This window comes from Panthera onca, chromosome D1 (assembly GCF_046562875.1).
Source record: "Panthera onca isolate mPanOnc1 chromosome D1, mPanOnc1 haplotype 2, whole genome shotgun sequence".
NCBI classification, from domain to species: Eukaryota; Metazoa; Chordata; class Mammalia; order Carnivora; family Felidae; genus Panthera; species Panthera onca.
Window position 1 is genome coordinate 42837419 of NC_138348.1, and position 24519 is coordinate 42861937.

The following is a 24519-nucleotide window of genomic DNA, read 5'->3' on the forward strand; positions in this document are numbered from 1 at the left end:
AAAGATCAGTCTATATGTTAGAAGAAGTGACTTGAACAAAGACTTAGAAGCTATTGAAAGCAATAAATGAAAGATGGCAAACATAATAGAAAAACAACCTTGAAAGGTACATTAAGAACATCTTACAGACTGATTTTAATACCAGACTAGACTAGGGAGTTTGGACCTTATGTTTCATAATAGAGACATTATTGTATCTAAGTTATTTAATATGAACATAGTACTAAATAAAAATACAAAAAGAAAATTTCTCTCTTTATTTTTTTAAAGTTTATTTATTTTGAGAGGGAGAGAGAGTGAGCACGAGCATGGGTGAGGAAGAGAGAGGGAAAGAGAGAATCTTAACCAGACTTCTCGCTGTCAGTGTGGAGCCCAAGACAGGGCTCAAACCCACAAACCATGAGATAATGACCTGGCCAACATCAAAAGTCAGATGCTTAACCGAATGAGCTACCTGGGTGCCCCTCTCTTTTTATTTTTATTTTATTATTATTTTTTATCAACAGAGACCACATGAGAGCGGGGGAGGTCAGAGAGAGAGAGAATCTTTTAAAAAAATTTTTTTTAATGTTTATTTATTTTTCAGAGAGAGAGAGAGAGAGAGACTGAGCACAAGTGGGGGAGGAGCAGAGAGAGAGGGAGACACATAATCCAAAGCAGGCTCTAGGCTCTGAGCTATTAGCACAGAGCCTGACGCAGGGCTCCAACTCACAAATCGTGAGATCATGACCTGAGCTGAAGTCAGATGCTTAACCCACTGAGCCACCCAGGCACCCCAGAGGGAGAGAGAATGTTAAGCAGTCTCCACATTCAGCACAGAGCCTGATCTCATGATCAGATCAAGATCATGACCTGAGCCAAAATCAAGAGTCAGACGTTTAACTGACTGAGCCACCCACCCCCAAATTCTCTCTTTAAATAACATGTTAGCTTATCCTTATATCATCTTCAGTGTTGACATACTTTGCATTTACTTGGGGTAGCAGGTGAAGAAGTGTGTGTAAGTGTGTGTGTGTATGAGTAGAAGTGTACATGCTGAGGCTGGGGCAGGGGTTGTTGATTACATTCCAAAATGACATTGAAGTTGCAGGTCATTAACTTTTTGCACTAAAAAGATTAGAGTGCGATAAAGAGTGAAAGCCTGAAAGTTATTATTATTTTCTTAATTTGTTCTTTTAATGTTTATTTATTTTTGAGAGGGAGAGAGACAGAGCACAAGTAGGGGGAGGTCAGAGAGAGAGGGAGACACAGAATTCAAAACAGGCTCCAGGCTCCAAGCTGTCAGCATGGAGCCCGGTGCGGGGCTCGAACCCATGAATTGCAAGATCATGACCTGAGCCGAGGTTGGACACTTAACTGACTGAGGCACCCAGGCGCCCCTTTGGCTATAGTTATTATTTATCCTTTTACTCAGTATCCATTTCTTATAGCAATCCCCTTACTTTACTCTCCAGCCCCCACCTCAGTTACATATGTAGGCACCATCTCTTATTGGTATTTCCAGGGAAGGTCAGCTTGCCATGGCTGGGCCCCAGCTGTCAATAGCTTAGACATCTTATTTATGTTCTGTTTGGAGTTCACAGCATATTTTTCAGGCCTGTAGCTTCAGATGAAATTGCTTCTATTTTTGATAATAGCTGATGCTTAAATACTTCTCTGTCATTCATTCTATGTTGTATAACCAGCCCACTGTGACATAACAAATATTTTTTATTATTATTTTGCAAAACTGTATTCTTGGCTCTTCTGGTGAGAAGAGCTTATCATCTCTGTCAGTAAGGATTATAATCAATGATGATAAAATTATTAAAGAAGCTTAGAGTCCTCTTTATACTATAGAAGAATTTCAACAGATGTGCTAGGGGAACTCAGTCATTAAAAATATTTTCTAATAAATGAATAAGGTCAGTTTTTGTATTCTCACACCAACCAGTGGACTTCAAAGTCCGAGCATGGCATGCCAAAAGAAAAGATTGCTGTGATGAGGTATATTTGGAGCAGATGCATATTTCTGTTGCTTCGATTTGAGGATTGCAAATGATAAAAGGACTTTGAATTGATTCAGAAGATTAAAAAATCAGAATTATTGTAGCTTAGTTTCAGAGAATGAAAATTCTGTAATACATCTGTGTTATGAATATTTGTTGAGCCCCTACTCTGTGCAAGAGAGGAGCTTTTGCTAAGCCCCAGGGAGATATAAAGTCCCTGCCTTTAAGTTGTGCATAATTTTAACAAGACCTGTAGTCTAAGATGTAAACTTGCATTTCTGTAAGAGGAATTTAATAATTGAACTCTGGTCATTGCTACCAGAACAAGCTTGTGTAAAATACTTCAGGGGTAAAAGCCAGATTGCCTTCATTACAGGTCAAAAGTTTATGAAAGGTTTATATCTGAATTTGGTTGTTACAAAGAAAGGAATGCCATATTCTTCACAATGTTACCATATTCATATGACATTTATACAAAATTTGAAAAAAAAATTAATTTCCATCTTTGCAAAACATTTTGATCATTGTATATTTAATGGGGTTTCCATCTGAGAACAACAATCATTAGTCTCTAATATGTTTCATACTTCTGTGGAAATAAGACAGGGTGGAATAAGAAACATTCATCTTCACTAGTCTTTGGAAATATCTAAAGTAATTGACTAGCTCAGTCTTCTGTGATGGCCTGGTGACCACTAACTGTGACTATTTGCATAATAGTCAACTCTTCACTTCTGTAGTGATAACTGTTTGTATCTGATTAAAATTAAGACTGTTTTAGTTCTCTTGACTTTTCCAGAAGTTGCAAAAATTGAGATTTGCTGTTCTGCTTTAACCAAACAAATGCACACATGGGGATAACAATATGCTGAGTTTATGCAGATTTTACAGCACGAATCTGAATAAAATACCCACTAATAGATCCTTAAGGAGTAATAAACACACATGAATTTTCCTTAGTTGCACTTTAAAGTGATTTTAACATACTACTAGACCTTAACAATAATATTTAATTGACAAGATTATGCATTTGTATGGATTGAAAAGGTGGTAGATATCTAATTCCAAATGAATCATAAATTTTACTTTTGCATAACATGTTTTATTAATTTCTCTATGGCCAGGATATTCTGCTTCCCTCCTGGTGAGAGTTTCTTAAAACATAGTAAGATAATTTAAACACATTCAATTAACATTTATCATCCATTTTATAAAGTAATCTGACTTTTGTCCTCATAAATACTCTCAAAATTTTTCTAGGTTATAGGCCATAGGAAGACTATGGAATGATACTTAATGGAATTTTTGTTGTAATTTAGTTTTCTTTTTAAGCAAATCTTTACTTTCTCTGTTGACCCTGTTCCCAAGTAAGCTGACAAACTGGATGATTTGTGCTATTATGTAAGTGAAAACAAACCTAGCACCACCACCTGATAAAATAAGGCTATAGACTTCTCTAAGCCATCTTTATATTCCCAGTGCCTACCACAGTACCAGTCAGATAGTACTAGGTGCTCAATAAATGGCTGCTGGTCAGGTGATTAAAGACAGGCACTATAGACCTCTTTATAAAGTGACATGTTTCTTGGGAGCCTAAGAGGTCATCTTATATGTGTGGAGCTCTTTATTTCCAAGAGTAAGAGGACAAATAAGTAAGAGATACTAGGAATTATGATTATATTAGTGCTAAATCCATGTTCTTTTCTTTCAAAATTCAGTATTTAAACAGAACATGTACAAATGAATGAGATCGGGGTGCTTGGAGGGCTTAGTTGGTTAAACAACCAACTCTTGATTTCAGCTCCGGTCATGATCTCATGGTTCACGAGATTTAGCCCCACTGTCAGCGCAAAGCCTGCTTGGGATTCTCTCTCTCCCTCTCTCTATACCCACCACCTGCTCATGCGTGTGTGCTCATGCACTCACCCTCTCTCTCTCTGTCTCTCTCAAAATAAATAAATAAATAAATAAATAAATAAATAAATAAAATAAAGTGAACAAGAGATAAAGAAGTGACATTTGACTACTGATGATCCTGGTAGATTAATGAGTTATTTGCCCATTTTAGAACTTATAAATAGAGTGGGTATATACAGTATGCTGAGATTATAAAAAGAAGTGTTAACACAAAGGACAGGATTGGCTCTTTCAGGGTTATTAATATCTCTCTCTGAATATGCACCTAAAGAAGATTTTTAGAACTTGTGCTATTGACCTGATGGATGGAGTTATTGTGCTCTTACATTCAATGATCATTTCTGTCCTGTATAAGCAAGGAAGAAACCTGGAAAATGCAGATTGTGATGTGGATTTAAATAACTATCTTAAAGACCAACCTAGTAAAAAAAATTGCTTTGTTTGCATGTCTTACTCTTGTTAGAGTGGGGACATAGTGAACTAGAGACAAGATATGTTTTTTTTTTTATTTCTTCTGTGAATATGTTAGATATTTTATGAAATATATTTAGCAGTGTAAATTAGTAAAGACAAGTTGACTACTGAAGTTATTTTCTCTTTTTTCCTTCAGCTAACTTCTTGCTGAGGTATAATATACATGCAGAAAAGCATTATCATAAGTATAAAGTCAGCTCTTAATTGAGGTTCAAACTGAAACATAAGACTCTAAAAGAATAAAGACAGGGTTTTTAAATTTTTTTTTTTTTTCAACGTTTTCTTATTTATTTTGGGACAGAGAGAGACAGAGCATGAACGGGGGAGGGGCAGAGAGAGAGGGAGACACAGAATCGGAAACAGGCTCCAGGCTCCGAGCCATCAGCCCAGAGCCTGACGCGGGGCTCGAACTCACGGACCGCGAGATCGTGACCTGGCTGAAGTCGGACGCTTAACCGACTGCGCCACCCAGGCGCCCCAAGACAGGGTTTTTAAAAGGATGTCTTTGGATTATAATATCTTGAATTTGTTCTACCTTTTCATGATTTTTCTAGGCCCTTTAGTGAGGATTTTGAAAAGAGTGGTGGCAGTAGTATGCACAGTTCTTGGAAGAAATTGCATTACATTAAAGATGAATGTTAACAATGGTAACAAGTTGTTTTGTGTATTATCCTGGTGGGCCCTGAGAGAGTGAGACAGAGAGACAAAGATGATGGGGGGAAGGGACAGAATATTTGCTACCAACAAACCAACAAACAAAAACAAAGCAGGACTTCCGGATGCAGTTACATAATGTCTATCCATTGCAAGTTGATGGGAAACATCTGGGAAGATGGGACTCTGTTCTCAAATAGTCTTTTGTGTCCCAGAATTGTTCCTGATGAAATTTGATTTTTTTTCTCCTACCAGATCCAGGTAGATTCTCTACAAGCAGAGATTTGCTAAAAGACAAATGAAAAGCAAAGAAGGTGATACCAAGACGTATTTAAAAGTCATTCTTTATTATTATTATTTTTTTTACTAATAATAAAAGTGATTCATTGCATTAACCAATGCATATCGGTGCCCAGAAAACTGGCTCTTTGGTCTAAGGTGCTTCTCACATTGATCAGTTGTTACAACATGCCTACTATATCCTTAGCCTTGTGATAAAAGCAGTGGAGCATATAGAAATATAAATGCCACAGGCCATTCAGGACACTCAATTTATTTCATGATAGGTGATTAATGAATTGAAAAAATTAATGAATAGGTAGTAGGCCATATTTAATATAAGACTCCTTTGTGTACTTCCAACTATGGTCGACCAAGAGAACTTCAATATGCTGACTACTACATTATGCTTTCTAAAATAGGACAGAACATGGTCGACATTTTAGACAGGATTTAAGCAAAACCACGTTTGAAACGGTTTTATGTTAAGGCATGCATGTATCCTACCAAATGAGACCCTTTCCCTCCTAACTCTTCAGAGTTAACTGAGATCCATATACAGTTTGGCATGTACTTTTTGGCACTAAGAAGACACCTCCCTGACTTTGAAGGCTTTTCATGCAAGGTTTCTGGGTCCTTTATTTCTTCCTCTTTAGACATGGAGGCTTTTACAGTGGTAGCATTTTATACGAATGACTCAGCTATTCTTTGCAATAAAGAACAGAGCCTTCAGGAAATTCCCTCCCTGTGCCCCCCTCCCTCTCCAATTGTTCTTTCCCACTCTTTATTTTCTATCTCTGTCTCCCTTTCTCTGTCGTCATTTACAAACATTGGAAACAATTCCTTCCAACAGATTAAAGAAGCTTTCTTCAATTAAACCACATGAGGAATGATTTACTAGAAATAAAGCCTTAAAATAATCTTCACTTGCTCACTGGTTTTAACTCAGTATTAGACATTAATATGCTCATGATTTTCAATACAAATACATATTTCCCATCACCAAAAAAGTTAAATAATCTTCACGAAAGAGAAAATGAGCCCCCCTGAGTGTCACTCTGTTTGCATATTAGCGCATAGCCAGGTCTCTGCCAAGTTGCTCTCTGACTGACTGCTGCAGATGCTCTTTCTCAAGTATTCTGAGTCATATCTTTAGTACAAGTCTTCAGGGACAAACAATAGCACCTGTTCCTCACAAGATATCAGGCCAGTTAGCCCATTCATGTATCTTTAATGAAGCTCTGGGGCAGATGGCAAAACACGGCATCATCAACAACTTAGCACAGAGAAAACAAAGGGATAAGTATTGATGCAACAATGCTGTTTTACAGATAGGAAGAGACAGAACCCAAGTGTTTCACATGCGTCTTGCTGCTGTCTTGATTGTCTGAAAGATGTGAACACCAAGCACTTAAAATTTCTGGGCATGTAGCCTATTTGATCAAGAATGTGTTCCCCACTTTCGGCAAAAGGGTAACACTTTGGTCAGGGACTGTGGAAGTTTAGAATCGATGGTCAGTTGTACTTGGGCACCTGCAGTTTGTTTCTTTCATGATGCCCTGACTCAGCTTCACCTACGATGTAGTTTCTGGTTTCTTGTGATCAGTCAAGTGACATGCCCAGCCGGTTAGTGCTGACTCTGGTTTCATGTTCAGAGAGATATTTTTGGCCACGTCAAATTTTACTCTTTGTATTAACCAAATCATTTTTACCTGTGGAATAATGAAAGGATCTTTGAATTTGTGCTAAGGGAGAGCTACACTTTCAAGAAAAGAAGATGCTATTTGAAATTTTGATAACTTCTTGGGAAAGACATGTGGAGACTGGCAATTCTTTGATGGAGTGAGGGGAATTCTATTATTTTTTATTCTTTCGTAAAATATTTTTGGAAGTTGCTGCTTCCAATGTGACTGCCTTCCCCGGCATGTCATCAAATGGGAAGATAGGATGATGGGAAGGAAGAGGGAAGGTAAGCTTACATTCTTCAGAGCGGGGTGGGGCTTTTCTGTATATTCACAATTCTTTATCTGTCCTAAGCCCTGACACTCAGTGCAGTGAACAGAACTCACAACTTCTATAGGAGAAAAATATCCTGGATGCTTATGTGATTCTTGTGTGGCTGCCAAGCGCTCTTTCTTTATCTCTCCTCCCTTCTTTGTTCTTGCTTTCCATTTCTGTCCCACATTCAATCAATAATTTTCTAGTAAGTACAAGTACAATAAATGGAAAGCTATGAAAGGGGTAAATTATTGCTTTAATACATGCTTTATCCTCATATTACTTGCACTGGGCCATACTGGTCAGCTTTCTATAAAAGGTGGTAGTTGCAAGTATTCATAGACCTCCACTACCCTTGTGAGTTTTTAAGACGCATAATTCCTTTAAAATAATATCACACTGGGGAAATCTGAATAAGGTTGTTGGATTGTATCAATGTCAATATCCTGGTTGTGATAGTGTACTGTAGTTTTTCAAGTTATGGCCATTAGGGACAAATACATGGGATCTCTCTGTAGTATTTATTTAAAATGCATGTAAATTTACAATTACATTTATGAAACTTTCAGTCAACTGTTATTACAAAGCATTATATTCCTTGTCTCACTTAGGTCTGTTTAGCAAAAGATGACTTGATATAATATGGCACTTAAAAATGTAGACTTTGATCCTGAAACCTGGACTTGAATCCTGGCTGTAGCACTTTTTAATTGGCCAACCTACCGAGGCTCTCACGGTTTTGTCTTTCTCATTAAGTGAATGAGGAGAATAATAGTAAATACCTCACAGAGGTTTGAGGATTAAATGAGATAGATCATGTAAATCATTTTCCCAGTGCTTGACATATAGGAAACACTGGAAAATATTGGCAGCTGGGATGATGATGATTATCATTACCATCATCATCACTATTATTACCTCTATAATTAGAGCTACAAGAGGAGTGCTTCATCATCTTCTCTTGGTCTAGATTCTAATTGCTATAGAGTATTTTGTCTTGTCTTTAATAAGGGGCATTTTGATTATTCACATCATTGTTTTCCTTGAAATAAGTTAAGGGCAAGTTTATCGTTTGGAGCTAAATAATTACTGTTAATAAATATAATACATTTTTGAAATTAATGACAGTGGCTTTAATTGATCAAATTGTTCTGGGTACAAAAAAGAGAGAAGAAGGAACAAACTGGAACTGAACAATATACTATCCCTACTCCAGAGTCACTCCAACAATCCACCTCTGAAATAGAAAATTTGTTTTGGTTGCAGCCCTCCAGATTTTCTTTACCCAAAGAACATACACACATGATTTCTCTCTTTCCTATCACTGAAGTCCATGTGATGTAGTGGAAAAAGCACTGGACAGGGTGATGAGCAGTTCTGGACTCCAATCCAGCCCTGTCGTAGATAGTGTGACCACAAGCCATGTCTTTTACCTGCTCTAGGCACCTATTTCCCTATGTGTGTAGTGTGAGGTTTGGCTTAGATTAGTGATTCTCAGAGAGTGTTTCCTGGGCCACACTGCCCGCTTTACCTGGATACTTGCTGAGAAAGTACACTCTCGGATCCCACCTCACATCTACTGATTTAGAGGCTCTGGCAGCGGGCAGGGAGGGACGGTAGGGCCGAGCAGTCTTTGTTTTAACAAGCCCTCTAGCTGAACTAGATACATGCTGAAGTTTGAGAATCACTTCCCTGAATTAAATTTTAGTCTAAATATTAGATTGTTGGGCCTAGCTCCCAGAGTTTCTGATTCATAGATCTGGAAGGGGGGCGGGGCCTGATAATTTGCTTTTTTGAAGTTCTCAGATGTTGCTGATATTACTGGTCAGGTATCACACTTTGAGAACTAGTAGGTTAGATCAGCTCTAAACTCTGTTCCAACTCTGATTCTATCATTACGATTGCTTTCACAATGTCTTCTGTCCCCCTTCTTACTTACTTTATCCCCCAATTTACTGAAGCTGCCTCAAAACTAATAGCCTTGAAAGTTTCTAACATATCCTACTTTGTAGAGGATGATGGACAGAAAGGAACTTCCCTAAATTCTTACAACTTATGTTAATGTGAAACACCTACAGCTCTTTGGCATTGACATTGACCTTAGACGGTTTAGTTAGTCATCTCACGTATGTAGCTAGTTACAAAAGAAATATCTTCATGCACCAAGATTCCAAGATTCAAGAATTAAGGTCTGATGCTTAATTGCCATTGATCCCCTTATGTTGTCTCATGATCTGAAGAGCTTGGGCACCAATGTAGAAGTAAAATTATATTTTTATCCTAAGATGCTGTTTAATGAATAACAGTAACATTCCCAAATTGCATCTTCAGATGATCCTTGTAATCCCACCTCTTCTATTTTATGGTTTTCTAGATACTTGGGATGGGATAATGCTCTGTGTGGCCTACTGTCTGCTAAGAACATGACAAGCCTCTGCCTGTCAAATTGAATTATTTAGTTGGTTCATATTTTCTTTTCTGAAGTAGAGTTATGGGTAAGAGTCACTGTTTCTTGTGTGTGTGTGTGTGTGTGTGTGTGTGTGTGTGTGTATCTGTGTGTCTGTGTGTGTGTGTGTTTTAGTAATTTGATAATTTTCTAGAACAGAATATGCAAACTGCATATGAAAAAAGGAGGGCTCTTACATTTACTGAGTGCCTATTATGTGCCAGTCACTGTGCCACAAGTGTTACTTTTCTGGTCTATTGAACCCTCACAATAACCATGTAAGATAATATCATTAGCTTTTAGATGAGGAAATAGACTCAGGAAGGTTAAGTAACTGTTCATGATCACACGGCCAAGGAAATGGCAGTGTATAGATTTAAGCTCAGATAAGATTGATAACAGAGCTTCTGTAGGCATCGTACATTCTGAACAAATATGTGGTAAATGAATGAATAAAGCAATGAGTACATCACGTTATCTTCCTAATGCTGAATTTGAAACAATCTGGATCATAGAGTTGGAAAGGCTCTCTAGGTCATTATCTAGTCAGGGGTTTAGTTATGTTTATCCTTTAAAGCATCCCTAACATGTGGGTATACAGCCTTTACTTGACTACCTCTAGGGAATATGACACACGTGACTCTTTAATCAGAATGATTGTTGAATAAGTCGTTATTAGAAAATTCTTCTCTACATTAAACTCCCCTAAAATCCCTTTCTTAAGTCTAGTTCTGCCCTTTGTAACTGCTCAGACTTAATCTGATTCTTTTGCCAAATGAAGATAGCCTTGTATCTTTTCTCTCCCGAGCTAAATAGCTCCTTTTTTTCAGCTACCTCTCAAGATCCGTAGCACATAATAATAACTTAATAAATGTTCGTTACAAAGAAGGAAAGAATAAATAAATATGATAGCTAGACCTCTCACTTGTTCCCCTTTAAAGCATCAAGCATCTGTGCTATGTTCTAGGTACATGCTAGGAACCGTATTTCTAGAAGAAAATGAAACGATTTCCTTTGATGTGCTCTTGCACTGAACAGTCCTACCAAAAAGACTGTGTTTTATTTTCTGACATAGAACAGTGCCCTCATCTTTGACATCTCAGGTTTGCATCAGGTCACAGCAAGCTTGAGTCGAGCAGCCAACCTAGTGCTTTTCTTCAGGGTTAAAGGCAAGACCTGGGCACAAGGGGATCAGCTCCAATTTACGCAGGCTAAGTTTGTACTCTAACGTACAAAACTCGGGCTTACCTCAGCTAAAATGGTAGAAATAGCTGCCCAAAGCTAGTTTCTTTCACGCCCCACTGGCAAGGTAGTAATTGCACAAAGACCTTTTTATTATAAGTTGATTTTCCTGAGAAATGAATTCAGAAAAATACTGTAAAGTGTTTATTTTTTGCTTGCCCTTTATTAACCCACATCTTAGGGCTTTCCCTAGAGAAAAGCTGTTGGTAAATGAAACCTCTTAGACCCACACAGAAGCATTTTTGCACCATGTCCCTGGCTGTGGAGGGAACAGGGACAGGACAAGGCAAGTTGGTGCTATGTAAACAGGGTCATCAGCCAGTGTATGGAATTTTGCCTAAAGAGAAGATTTAAGAATTTAAATGGGGGAAGGGTTTGGGGTTGGTAGAATTACTGGTAAATGTTTGTATCTTAAACAGGATATAATGCAGCTCTTTTATACTAGTAAAGAGCCCAAAGACCCAGTTTGAACTTAAAGAGCATCTCTGTTAGTACATCCTAGTTTTGATCTTTAAATAACAAAAGTCCTATAGTTCAACCTATGAAATCAGGCACTAAAAGCCAGGGCAGTACCTTACTGTGATGCTATACTGGAATCAGGGTAGCATGTGTAGAGTAAAAAAAAGGGAGCTAGGAAATTAAAATGTGATTTCACAGGCATGATTTTGTCATAGCTCTTATTTTCTTTATATGGAATACAAATACAGATATAGAGTGAAGATTTTCTGTTTTGCATTTTTGTGCTCTTTGATACATTTATTGAGGTCAAATGAAATTTGATATAGTAGGATTTATTATGAAATGCTCTCTGAATACAACTCCATAATTACTGAGCTACATGGTAGTGCATAAAGCTGTAAAACTGCTAAGCCAGACAAGCAATTTATATGTTACATCGAGGTGTGTATGGCAAAGAATATTAGTTTAATTGGGAGCCAAGATGTAGTAGCCTTAAATCTAAAGAGCTATATGTTTAACATAATGCGGTAAGGCTTTGAAATAAGATACCTAAACTGGGGAGATAAAGCATTTGGAATATATAACAATTAGACATTATTTTCTGACCAAGGATACTAAACGCTGTTTTCCAAATAAAGGGCAGACAGAATGCAAAGCAGGTCAAAGGGCAAAACCTTTCAACATTGCACAGTGTAAGAAGCAAACTTGTTTCTTCCGGTTGTTTTAAGGAAAAAAAAAAAAGAAAAAAAGGAAAAGAAAAGAGTCGAGATAAAAGAAAAACCATTCACCACAATTTGGTGGAAGCAGGGATGAGGCAAATTCACGACAAGGTTGTGTCCTTGGAGTCCTAATGGGATCTAAGAACAGGGATTTGGTAACTTCTGCCTGTGTTTTCTCAGGGAGCAGCTTCGGAATGAGGTCAGAAGTGGGTGGCTGTTTGGGTACCAGCACACCAGCAGGAGTGAAAAACAAATACTTCTTGGCATACATTTGTTCTCTGTCTGATCATAGGCTCTCTTCTGTTTAGCAGGTTCAGGGTCACATGCCTCCGCTCATGATCCCAATTTTTCCACATGACCAGCGGACCCTGGCAGCAGCTGCTGCCGCCCAGCAGGGCTTCCTCTTCCCCCCTGGAATAACATACAAACCAGGTAAGTAGAGAGGAATTCAACATTCTTTTGGAAATGCTAAGATCCTCATGTTTTTGCTTAGTAGTCACAACAAACACAGGAGCGTACAAAGGAACTATGAATAAAATGATCATAAAAGCTGATTTTAAAGTCAAATTAGAACCGGAAAATTAATTGGGAAGGAGGCATGTTACTCGTTTGTTGCAAGAAAACTTTTACTTTCTCTTTTTCCACCTGGTTTGTTCTGAATTCACAGATAAAATGCTACTTTCCCTGGAGACCACAAATTTTTGTTAGCTCGCTCTCATACCTTTACTGTGAATAATTGTCTTTGGTTAAAGACACTTTCCTCCTCCTCAAGAGCTTTTATGCTCTGGGAGAGTGGTCACATACACTATAAAATGCTATTGTTGTTTGTTGTCTGATTTCTCCTGGAAGAAAAGTTAAAACTGGGCAGATTTAATTAGCTCACCACTAATAGGTAAGATTCCTTTTGATTTTAGTTGAAATAATGAAGCATTCAGTAGTATTTTCTCATTCATCTTTAAACCTCAAAACAGGTCACATAACCTTGCAGTGAAATATGTTTTGAGATGATTTAGCAAATGTTATGATTTTTCTTTATTCCTCTGAGTTTACTGGACTCCTGGGGAATTCAATTAGGGACATAATGGTTTGAAGCTTCTTTCAGAGCCTCCTTGTAAACAGGGCTTTAAATGTTTAAAGATATGTTGCCAAAGGAATCCAATGTAAGAAGATAGTCAAGTAAATAAAGTCAACCTTAATTTCATTTGTGCATTCTTTGTAAGTGACCTCAGCTCAGAAGTAGTGACCTTGTTCTACTCATTAATAATTTCCGTGTCAAGTTCTTTTTAACATATTAACCTGATTATATTAACCACCAAATCTGAGTGCAACAAATCTGAGCGCAGCGGCTTCTTTGTGTATGGGGTGTATAAAGTGAACAAAGGCATTTTAATGTGCTTAAAGTAATAATAAAATATAAATCACTTTACTAAAATCCTCAGTAAGGAAGCTTACTACATAGCGTAAAAAGCAAATCTAGTGAGGTTTCACATCTATTTTAGTTGTTTATTGCTATCGATTACTCTTTTGCATTTGGTAGATTACCATCTTCCTTGTGAAGAAAGGTAGGATGTCTGTCAAAACTCCTATCTTTCAAGGAACAGAGATGTTAAGGATTTGCTTCACTTGAGGACTGGCTTTGAAAGTGCCTCAGGTACAAATTAGCCACACCTGGTATTACCAAAGATTTTGGGATACCTGAATGAAAGAAAATTGTATTGTTCAAATTGTCAAAATTTGATTTTTCTACAGCAGGATTTTTAGAGCAGATTTTATTCCCTATGAAATTGATATCCATATTAAGGACAGGAGTATATTTTGTCAGAAAATATTTTTCTGTCAGTGGTTCAATCCTTCCCTGATGTCTCTAAGTAGTTCTGAAATATTTTTCCCCTTGACTTCCCTTGGAACATTGATGTGAGCTAAATTTACTGGTTTACCCTGAATCTGGGTAGTCATTCCTATTCCAGTCTTAGAAACCTTTTTAATGATCTGTGCAAACCCTCTGTTTAATTTCAGTGTTTCTGCATTTAAAATTCTTCACGTTTAAAAATTGGGTATGAGCCTTATTTTCTACTAGACATAACATCAGCATAGTTGACATGTTACTTACCTAATTTTGCTAAAAACAATAATGCTGTTTTTCATGGGGGAATATATTGTTACATAGTTAATGAATTTGGACCACTTTTTAAAAATTCTTCTCACACAGCATCAGTGAGATTGTAGAGAGTAAGAAGAATATGGAGATTGATGCGTCGCCTGGGTGGCTCAGTTGGTTGAGCATCTGACTCCTGATTTCAGCTCCGGTCATGATCCTAAGGTCGTGGGACCAAGCTCCACATCAGGCTCCATGCTGAGTGTGGAGCATGCTTAAGATTCTCTCTCTCTCTTTTCCTTAGCCCTCTCCCATGCTCATGCTCTCTCTAAAATGAATAATAATAATGATAAACAAATAAACAAATAAATAAAAGAAGAATATGGAGATTGGGAGAGTATTTTACGGGAGTGAGTCATCTCCATCAAACAACATATGTGCAGCATATAGTAGTGATCAGGGGTAGCAGAATTGTGTTTGATTGTGGTGGGTAAAAATGTTGGTTAAGGCAGGACAGTGGGTTTGGACACATAGGGCAATTTTTAATCACAAGCAAGGCTGATAAAATAAGATATTTTCTGGTGACCCCTAAGAAAATTTTATTAACCAGAACTCTAAATTCTTTAATATTTTTGCTGATCTAGGTTTTATTGCATATACAAATTATCATTAAAAGGATTAAAACTATATGTTTTTATGTGATTAGTAGAGAAATTATGTACTCAGGAGACTTCATCTCTACAGTGTTTTTGTCATTCACATCAATTGGAGGAGTAGAGGAAGCATGTTAGACTGGAGTCTGGACTAGGCAAACTTTTTGCCCCAAACTGAGCTAAGAGAGTTTCATTTGAAATACATGTGAAATAATGATTAATTTTTTTAGTTTATTTATTTATTTTGAGAGAGAGAGCAAGGCGGAGTGAGGCAGAGAGAGTAGGGGGAGAGAGAGAGAGAATCCCAAGTAGCCTCCACACTGTCAGTGCAGGGACCGATGTGGGGCTTGAACTCACAATCCATGAGATCATGACCTGAGCTGAAATTGAGAGTCAGATGTTTAACCAACTGGGCCACCCAGATACACCAATGACCAAATTTTTAGAAAAGAGTAGCTCTGTCACATATAAAAGCCTTGAAATGGTGGCATAACTTTATATTTTGATCCCCTAAGCAACAAGATGAGCGATCACTATCTTGGTCTTATAAATCACAAAATACATTGTTCTGTTTTCGTACCTTTTCCGCCTTCCCATAACCTGAGACAATTCCATAGTGTTTGTGCCTTCAGTTGTTTGAACAATTGTCTTGATTTCCACAAAGCATGGGCTACCTTAGGGTGATGTTCACTGTCAAAGTTGACTGTTTCTGAATCCATTATCAGGACAGTCTAAACAAATGCACTTAGGGCTATGGACCTTCTTTCCTTCAGATAATTTGACCCATTGCTCTGGGCATATCAGGGTCTCTGTATGCAATAAACACCAAACAAACTCTCCCACTTCAGTAGGTTGCTAAGGAGGCTTGTGGCCTACAGGGATTGTGCAGTCTCAGGGAAATATCTATCAGATTAATATCTGTAGACATAGCTTTATTGAGTTTTAACCTTTAATTAATTTTTTTTATTGGTTCTCTAATTAGAGACATCATTCTAGAAAGGAATTCATCAGGGCCCAGATCATACACCACAGAATTTTGGTTGTTTTGCTCTTTCACATTATGAAACTGAGAGACGCAGCATTCCAGGGCAAGATAAATGCATTTAAGTACCTATATTTGAGAAAATTAAAAGATTAAGCCCCTTTCATAGCTGGTGAGGTGTATGTCAGACAGGATTGAATTGCCTGCAAAATAAAAATAATGGATATCCTCCTTCATGCACCAGGGATGGTGCAGGTGACCCATGGACTTTGTGCAGTTGGGATTTTTAAAATAATTGCTGCTAGAGCAGCCATCCTTGGCTTTCTAGGAGATTCTGGGAGTAGAATCTCTGCCTGTTCCTGCCTTTGGCACCCACTTTTTAGTTATAATACAGTAGCTAAAGCCTCCTGAATACTTACTTTATGCCAAACACTGTGCTAAGTATTTTACACAGATTATTTTATTTAATTATTACTTGAACATGTCATTTAACCTTGCTGAGCCTCACATTTTTCTCATCTAAAAAATTTGTCCACTTCTCAGTGTGGGTGTAAAGATTAAATTTGTTAAAATGTATGAAAGTTCTTTGGAAACTCTAAAGCACTAGGTTTGGGGGTAAAATCTAAGTAAATTTAACAACACTAAACTACATCCTTATCCATTAGAAGTATCCAAAAGTATCCCTCTGCCTGGTGACCACAAATAATTTTACAAGTATACCTAATGCTTCTTTTAGAAAAAATTATGGTGAAATATACATAATATTTAATATTTTAACCATTTATAAATATGCAACATAATGACATTAATATATCTGCAATGTTGTATAACCATCACCACTATCTCTACCCAAAACTTTTAACATCTGCAACGAAAACTTTGTGTCCATTAAACAATAACTCCCCCTATTCCCCTCGTAACCTCTATTTTACTATCTTTCTCTATGAATTTGCCTATTCTAGATACTTCATGTAAGTTGAAACCAGACAATATTTGTTCTTCTACGTCTGGCTTATTTCACTAAACATAATGTGTTTAAGGTTCATCCATATTGCAAAGAGCCAGTTTTCCCAGCACTATTTGTTGAAAAGATGTTCTTTCCTCATTGAATATCCTTGGCACTCTTGTCAAAAATCAATGCACCATGTATATTTCAGGGCCCTCTAATCTGTTTCATTGGTGTGTATATCTGTTCTTATGCCAGTACCATACTGTTTTAATTACTGTACCTTTGTAGTGAATTTTGAAATCAGGAATCATGAGTCTTCCAACTTTATTCCTTTTCAAGATTGTTTTGGCTATTGGGAGCCCTTACAATTCTGTATAAGTTTGAGGATTGGCTTTTCCATTTCTGTGATAAAGATTTTTGGAATTTTGATAGATATTTCACTGCGTATGTTGATTGCTTTGGATAGTATTGATATCTTAACAATGTTAAGTCTTCCTATTGATGAACATTTCCATTAATATAAGTCTTTTAAAAATTTTCTCAGCAATGTTTTATAGCTTTCAGTGTACAAGACTTTCATGTCCTTTGTTAGATTTATTCCTAAGTATTTAATTATTTTAGATGCTATTATAAATAGAAAGGGTTTCTTAATTTTCTTTTGGATTGCTTATTGCTGGTATATAGACAGACAAGTGATTTGTGTGTGTTAATCTCACAAGATTGCAACTTTTGCTAAATTTGCTTATTAGCTCTAGTAGCTTTCTTGTGGATTCTTTAGAGTTTTCCATATGTAGGATCATGTCATATGCAAATAGAGATAGTTTTACCTCTTCCCTACCAATTTTGATGCCTTTTGTCCTCCCTCTTTTCCCTCACCTCCCCCCCCCCCAGCCCCCCACCTTTTGCTTGTCTAATAGTGCTGGGTTGAACTTCCAGTACAATGTTGTATAGCCGTGAAAGCAGGCATCATTATCTCGTTCCTGATCTTAGAGGGAAAGCTTTTCAGTCTTTTGCCATTGAGTATGATGTTAGCTGTGGATTTTTCATAAATATCCTTTATCATGTTGAGGAACTTGCCCTCTACTCCTAAATTTCTAAGAGTTTTTATCCTGAAAGGGTGTTGGATTTTGTCAAATGCCTTTTCTGCATCGATTGAGATAATCATGTGAATTTCTTCCCCTTTGTTCTATTAATGTGATGTATTACATTGATTTTTTTGTGTGTTGAACCACTTTTGCATTCCTGGGATAAATCCTGCTTTGTCATGGTGAATAATCCTTTTAATGTGCTGTTGGATTCAATATGCTAATGTTTTGTTGAGAATTTTATATCTATATGTGTAAAAGATATTAGTCTGTAATTTTCTTTTCTGTGGTGTCTTACCTGGATTTGGTATCAAGGTAATGTTGGCCTCAGTATCATATAGGTAGGAAGTGTTTCCTTTTCTTCAATTTTTTAAAGGTTTTGGGAAGAATTCATGTTAATTTTTCTCAAATGTTGGAGAATTTACTAGTACAGCTATCTGGTCCAGGACTTCTCTTTGTTGAGAAGTTTTGTTTACTGACTCAATCTCTTTACTTGTTATTGGTCTGTTGAAATTTTCTATTTCTTCTTGAGTCAGTTTAGGTAATATGTGTGTTTCAAGAAATTTGTCCACCTCTTCTAGATTGTGTAATATTTCAGTATAAAATTGTTACCCAGTGCTTCTTATTAATTCCTTTGTTTCAGTTAGCATTTACTGAATACCATTTATTTGTATATATATGTGGGAGTATACATGTATATGCGTGTATATGTGTATATGAATATATGTATTCTCATTTAATTTCTTAACCACTCTAAGATGTAGGTAGCATTATAACTATTTTTTTAAAAGAAAAAAATACTAATAGTCAAATAAGTTGATTAACTTTTCTAAGCTTTCCCATCTAGAAATTAGTGAAGATAATTTCTAGAAATTAGTGAAGATAATTCTGAAGTGAATTCAGACTGAAGTTCTCTGATTTGATATTTTATACTCTCGCAGACATGGCTTAAATGGATATGATATTAAGAAAAGTCAAACTCTTTATTTGATGTGGAAAACATGTGACTTATATATATGAATTTATCCAAGTGATATTTTGTATTACTCGGTGTTTCCACATCTTCCAGAATATGTAAAGCTGAGGTATATAACCACTATTGCTGGAATACTTGATTAATTAAATTTATCTACTTGAAATCAAGGCAGTATCCAAGGTTCTTCAGATTAGTAATTTCTTATTTATTTATTTATTTATTTATGCATGTATCTATGTGTTTATTTATTTCTGAGAGCATGCATTCACCAGCGTGAATGGGGGAGGGGCAGAGAGACAAGGAGAGAGAGAATCCCAAGCAGACTCCCAGCTCTTGAAGCCTGATGGCTGAGGGTGGTAGGGGAAACTAGATATCAAGAACTGTGAGAACATGACCTAAGCCTAAATCGAGAGTTGGACGCCTAACCCAATGAGCCACCTAGACACCCCGTAATTTCATTTTTATTTATTTATTTATTGAGAGAGAGAGCGCATGCACGAGCAGGGAAGAGGGGCAGAGGGAGAGAGAGAATCTTAAGCATATTCCATACTTTGTGCAGAGTCCAACACAGGGTTCTATTGCATGACTGTGAGATCATAACCTGAGCCAAAATCGAGAGTGGGATGCTTAACCAACTGAGCTATCCAGGAGCCCTTGTAATTTCATTTCTAAGAGTGTTGGGGTCCAAGGAAAAAATATGCACATCCACGTAAACTAACCTAGTTTTTGGAGATCAAGATTATTTTAACTATGCCTCCGTTATATACAGAGGCTATATCGTTGGTGAACTATTTTAAGGCATGAACCTTGAGTTGATATTTTAAGTTGATTTCTTGTAACAGGTGGATTTATATCAGTTTATCCACATTCACTTATTTAATTGCTATTGTGACAAATTCCATGGATTTTCATATAATTGGTCAGTAGTCTGGATGTATCAATAAAATAAGTGAAGAAATTAAGATTGATTCTTAATTCTTATCTTCTTTAAAGGTATGAAAAACAATTCACATGTTCTTAGAAAATGCCCTGGGATGAAGACTTTTCTCATCATTGATCTATTGTTTGGTGAATAGAGGAGAAATTTAGCAAGACCAATAAGAGCATGGTGATCTCCACAATAGATACTGTTACCCATACCATTTTTAAAAAAATTTTTGTCCAGAACAAATTGATGGTGCCATTTTATTTTTAGGATTTCTAACTGTGTCATTCATTACCTGCTAACTTTTCCTGCAGTATGATGCCTCACAGAGATAAATGCAGATTGATGATGGAATTCTTTCAGAATATAGAGGAGTTGTAATATTTCGCTATTCTGAATATGGACATCCAGTCAAGATGCAAAGTGGCATGTCCAAGTCTGGACTGGTGGTTGTGATTGAAATATTTCCCTATTGTAGCAAGAATGAGGATAACTTATAAAAGTGGGATCTACCTATCAGTTGTTTGGAAACTCAAATAATTTACCATTATCCTATGATACCACCACACAATAATCTTTAAGGTAGTTAGGGGTGTGTGGTGTATTTTTCTTCTGTATTGGAGGGTGGAAAATGAAGTTTGAGACTTTGAGCCAATTACTGAAGAGTCCTTGAATCTTGTCTTCTAGGTTAATGTATTTTTTCCTCTCGACTCCTTCCAACCTCTCCAAGTGATTTCTTCAGTAGGTTAATTCTGAAGTTAATATCCCAGGAGACCTTGTCGTTCTGAAGAATCAAAGTAAATGGACAGGATTTTACCCATGAGAGTTTTGACTCTTTCATAAAAGTGAAATTTGTATTTGAATTACAGAAACTAGGAATATTCTTGCAGGAGATAGCATGAGTCTAATGGGTCCTAGGTTCTTAGTATAAGTTCTGCCTTCTCCTGTGTTTAAGTTTTCATAAGTTTTGGCTACATTTCACTTTCCTTGAATTTTTTTTAAAAAATGTACTTTCTCTCATTCATGGACTCTTGCTGTAGAGCTGGTTTGGTTCTGAAGGAATGTTGCCTATTGTGACAAGTGAAACTAATGTCAGGCACATTTTCCATAGGTTTTATTTGTTCTGTAATCTTCAGATGAAAATAGTCAGTTGAAAATTCTAGAAGGCTGGAAAGATGCATTTACAGAATGGGCATTATTTGCCAGATTGGCTCTTAGAGGTTGTCTTTTTTATGCTGGAGGTAGCAAGGGCCAGATTACAGTAGTACCTAAAGCCAACCTGTTCCAACAGGCTTCATCTTCCTTTGTACAAATTTAAAAAGAATGGATCCTCACGCAAGCATTTCAAATCCAGAGACAAATTTGAAAAAAATTGCTACAACATGTTGACTGATTCCTTGCCAAGTCAGCCACTGAGAACTTTTACTTGACCGACTCTTACAAAGAGAAAATTAAAGGGGTGGGGGTGAAGCACATAACTTTGTTATTAAAAAATTAAACTTTGAAATACCCTAAATCCCTCTCCCTCTTAACATTTTTTCTCTGCTACTTTTAACCCCCTTCTCTTCTTCCCCCTTATCTTCTCCCTCTCCTGCCTTTCCCTTTTTCTCTTTCTTCTAATCATTCTCTGTAATGTGCTCTGTTGCTCTAATGTATTCATTTTTACTTTTAGTATTGATACAGTGATGTGTTCTGGAGAAATAGCTTTCCAAAGATTATATTCAGATATACAGATTCAAACCGGCAGAAAGGTTAAGAACATTTTTAAAATATGCTTGTCAGCAGTGGAAAGAAAGCTGTTTGTAGCCAGCAGGTGAGCTGGAGAGTACTACAGGGTGTGGTAGAGATAGTAATAAATTAACTGGCAAGCCAAAAACTATAAAAAAAAAATCAGCTATTTCATAGCATAGAAGCATGACAGCTATGAAAAAAGGAGTGCCCCAGGGAATTCTTTTAGAGTTTGATTTTTTTAAATATGTTTGACATGAAAAATGTTTTAGTACAAATAAAGCAACTGGTATTAAACTTACAGGGAGGGGGGTTGTGGTTTCGAGTTAGTATGAATAATGCATGATATTTAAAGAAAGAACAGCTCTAAAATGTTCCGGGAGGCAGTCCATGTTGATGGTTGGAATGGTGATTTTTTTTTCTCCTATTTTTGAAGCATCATTAATTCAGTATCGTTTTGTGATTTTTTTTTGAACCTGATAAGATATCAACCAAAGAAATACTATTTGACTTAAATTAGGACATTCTTTCTTCAGATAATTTAGTTTAAATATCAAGAAGATCAGCAGAATTATTTAAGCATAAAGCGACAGTCATTTACTATAAAAAATAATTTGGCCTAGTTATCCTTTTTAAAAAGCTCATGTAGCCCTGCAAACCAAAATCAGCCTCATGGAAGGGGAAAAACAAGATCAGATATTTTGAACATTACTCCATAGGAGACCAGCACAATATAGTGTGAGTGAATGCATTGTAGCAGTGCTCCATATGCAATCAGAAGCCAATTGTTACTGGACTGTGTACAAGCACACACTGTGCTCAATGGTCTGATGAGGTATTATGGATATGATGCAAAGAGACTGTGTAGATTAGAAGCTCACAATTTGTTAAAAGTGAAAGCAACTTAACATTTACATTGGGCCAGCTGAGTAGCACTTCATGTGGCAAGCAGGATGAGTTCCAGGGAACCGGGAGCGCCAGGAAGGCTCCAGGTATCAGTGTCCATGCAGAAAAAAGAGATTTTATTGCTTTCCAATTGACTACCTTTATTACTGTGATTCTTTCTACACTCTCTCTTCATTATTACATTCAGCTTTCGGTGTGGAAAAGTTCATGCAAAACAGCATGATTATTACAAATGTCAAAAATGTGTGGAGGAACAGCCTATTAAAATATAGCCTAGAGATAGTACATAACACTGACTTTAAATGAGTAGCTGCAGCCAAAGTGATACTCCATTAAATCACTGATATTGTGTAATTTATCCACAAGTATTAATTTTGACTTCAGTTACCACTATCACAATACATTCTTCATTACTTTCTCTTGGTTCTTCACGTCGCTGCACACAGTCTGTGTTCTCAGGTCGCAGAAAGTGTTTTATTACCCTTCTCAGGAGTGGTATGGAGTAAGACATTAAGATGTAGCCTTGATCTCAGCTGGACCATGTTCAATCTCTACCAGACCTTTAGTACAAATATCCCATGTAGAATATGGTTTCCACTCTCTTTGCGATACCAGGCACTTCATAGAATGTTGGCAGATAAGATTAGCTTCCTACTCACCCCATCAAATGAAAGAAGTTGCATCTTTAAAATTTTTTTTTCTTTATTTTTTATAAAATAAAGTTTGGGGCTATGGACAGTCAATAGCTCATAATCTTTTTTGGACTCTACTACTCTGCCTTGCCTACCAAGCCAAAACTTTTTGTTGTTCTAACATAAAAACCTTAATACTTTCTCAGTGAACTGTCAGCCTGGCTTTAAGATATTTTTTTACTCTTAAAAAAATGATGTATTACAAGATTTGTAATGGAGTGAACATGCTTGAATTGCACATTTAATTTTTTTAACATCACATTCATGTTTTGCCAGTTTGCCTACCAGCTATCTGTTAACAAAAAGTTCCAAGGCAGCACTGCAAGTCTATGCCCAACTAAGCCTTTTGTTTCTGCAGATGTTTGGGCTTAGAGCAATGTTGTAAAGCTCAGGCAATCCAAGAACCATGTTTGTACTTGTCTGCTGCTATTCCCTGTGCATTGTCTAAACCTGTATGCATTGTTCTTTCCGACAGGTGATAACTACCCTGTACAGTTCATTTCATCAACAATGGCAGCTGCTGCTACTTCTGGACTCAGCCCTTTACAGCTCCAGGTAAGTGACAGAAGAAAAAACTGTGGGATACAAGCCAGTTCCTTAGTGGAAAACTGCTAACCAGCTGTATGCTAAATAATGGCCTGAGTGTTAAAAAATTTTTAAGCATAGCCTAGAAGGATTAACACCTTGTGTACTTACTGTACTGAAAATAGGAGAGGAAACTGCCAATTTCAGTATTTATAAAGGAAAAATGATATTATGACTTAGTACTCTGTATTTTCTATCAAGTGAGTTAATGGTTTTACAAATTTTTATTGCTGGTTGCTTTTGGATATGTCAGCTTTTTCCTTATCAATTTTCCATCCATGTCTCCATTTATGTCCTGACTATCTTTTACACATAAACATCAAAGCAGAAAACAATGTTGGGTATTTTACTTCTTGTAGCTTACAGAATAGGGAGTTATTATCAAATTACCTTAACTATTTTATGTAAACATATTGCTCTAGAAATGTGTACCCTCATTCTCATTTTTATCTTCATGCCAAGTTGAAAGTCTGGGCATGGTATCTGACCAAGTTCTGGATTAGGGTTCTTTACTTATATGCTAAGCTTGTGAAGAAAGTGTTTTGGAAAGTGGATAAAAAAACATTTGTACTTTATCTTCTTCACAATAAAGTGAGGGGTTTACAACAGGACCAGGTGATCTTTACATCCTTCTAACACTGCCATTTTAATGGGACGTTGACTTTAAATGTGAATACATATTTTAACAAAAACAAACAATGATATCATTGAAATAATGGTTAAACTTTCAGTATTTGAACATTTAGAAAATACATGATAGTGAAGAA

At 36.6% G+C, this 24519-nt stretch overlaps 1 protein-coding gene and 1 long non-coding RNA gene across 18 annotated transcripts in view; both read left to right on the forward strand.

The window, feature by feature from the left end:
* SOX6 (SRY-box transcription factor 6) overlaps positions 1-24519 on the forward strand; it is a 693831-nt gene that overhangs the window by 551218 nt on the left and 118094 nt on the right. For 13 of the 17 annotated variants that reach the window (XM_078433264.2, XM_078433262.2, XM_060606110.3 and 10 more), the window contains 2 exons: positions 12485-12608; positions 23643-23722. In XM_078433264.2, the coding sequence (XP_078289390.1) occupies positions 12485-12608; positions 23643-23722 (204 nt within the window). The remainder of the gene's footprint in view (positions 1-12484; positions 12609-23642; positions 23723-24519) is intronic. The other 4 variants (XM_060606119.2, XM_060606126.2, XM_060606129.2 and 1 more) reach the window with 1 other exon arrangement.
* Positions 4876-5348, forward strand: LOC132661506 (uncharacterized). The gene is made up of 2 exons (XR_009602261.3): positions 4876-5026; positions 5289-5348. It is a non-coding gene; the product is annotated as an uncharacterized LOC132661506 (long non-coding RNA).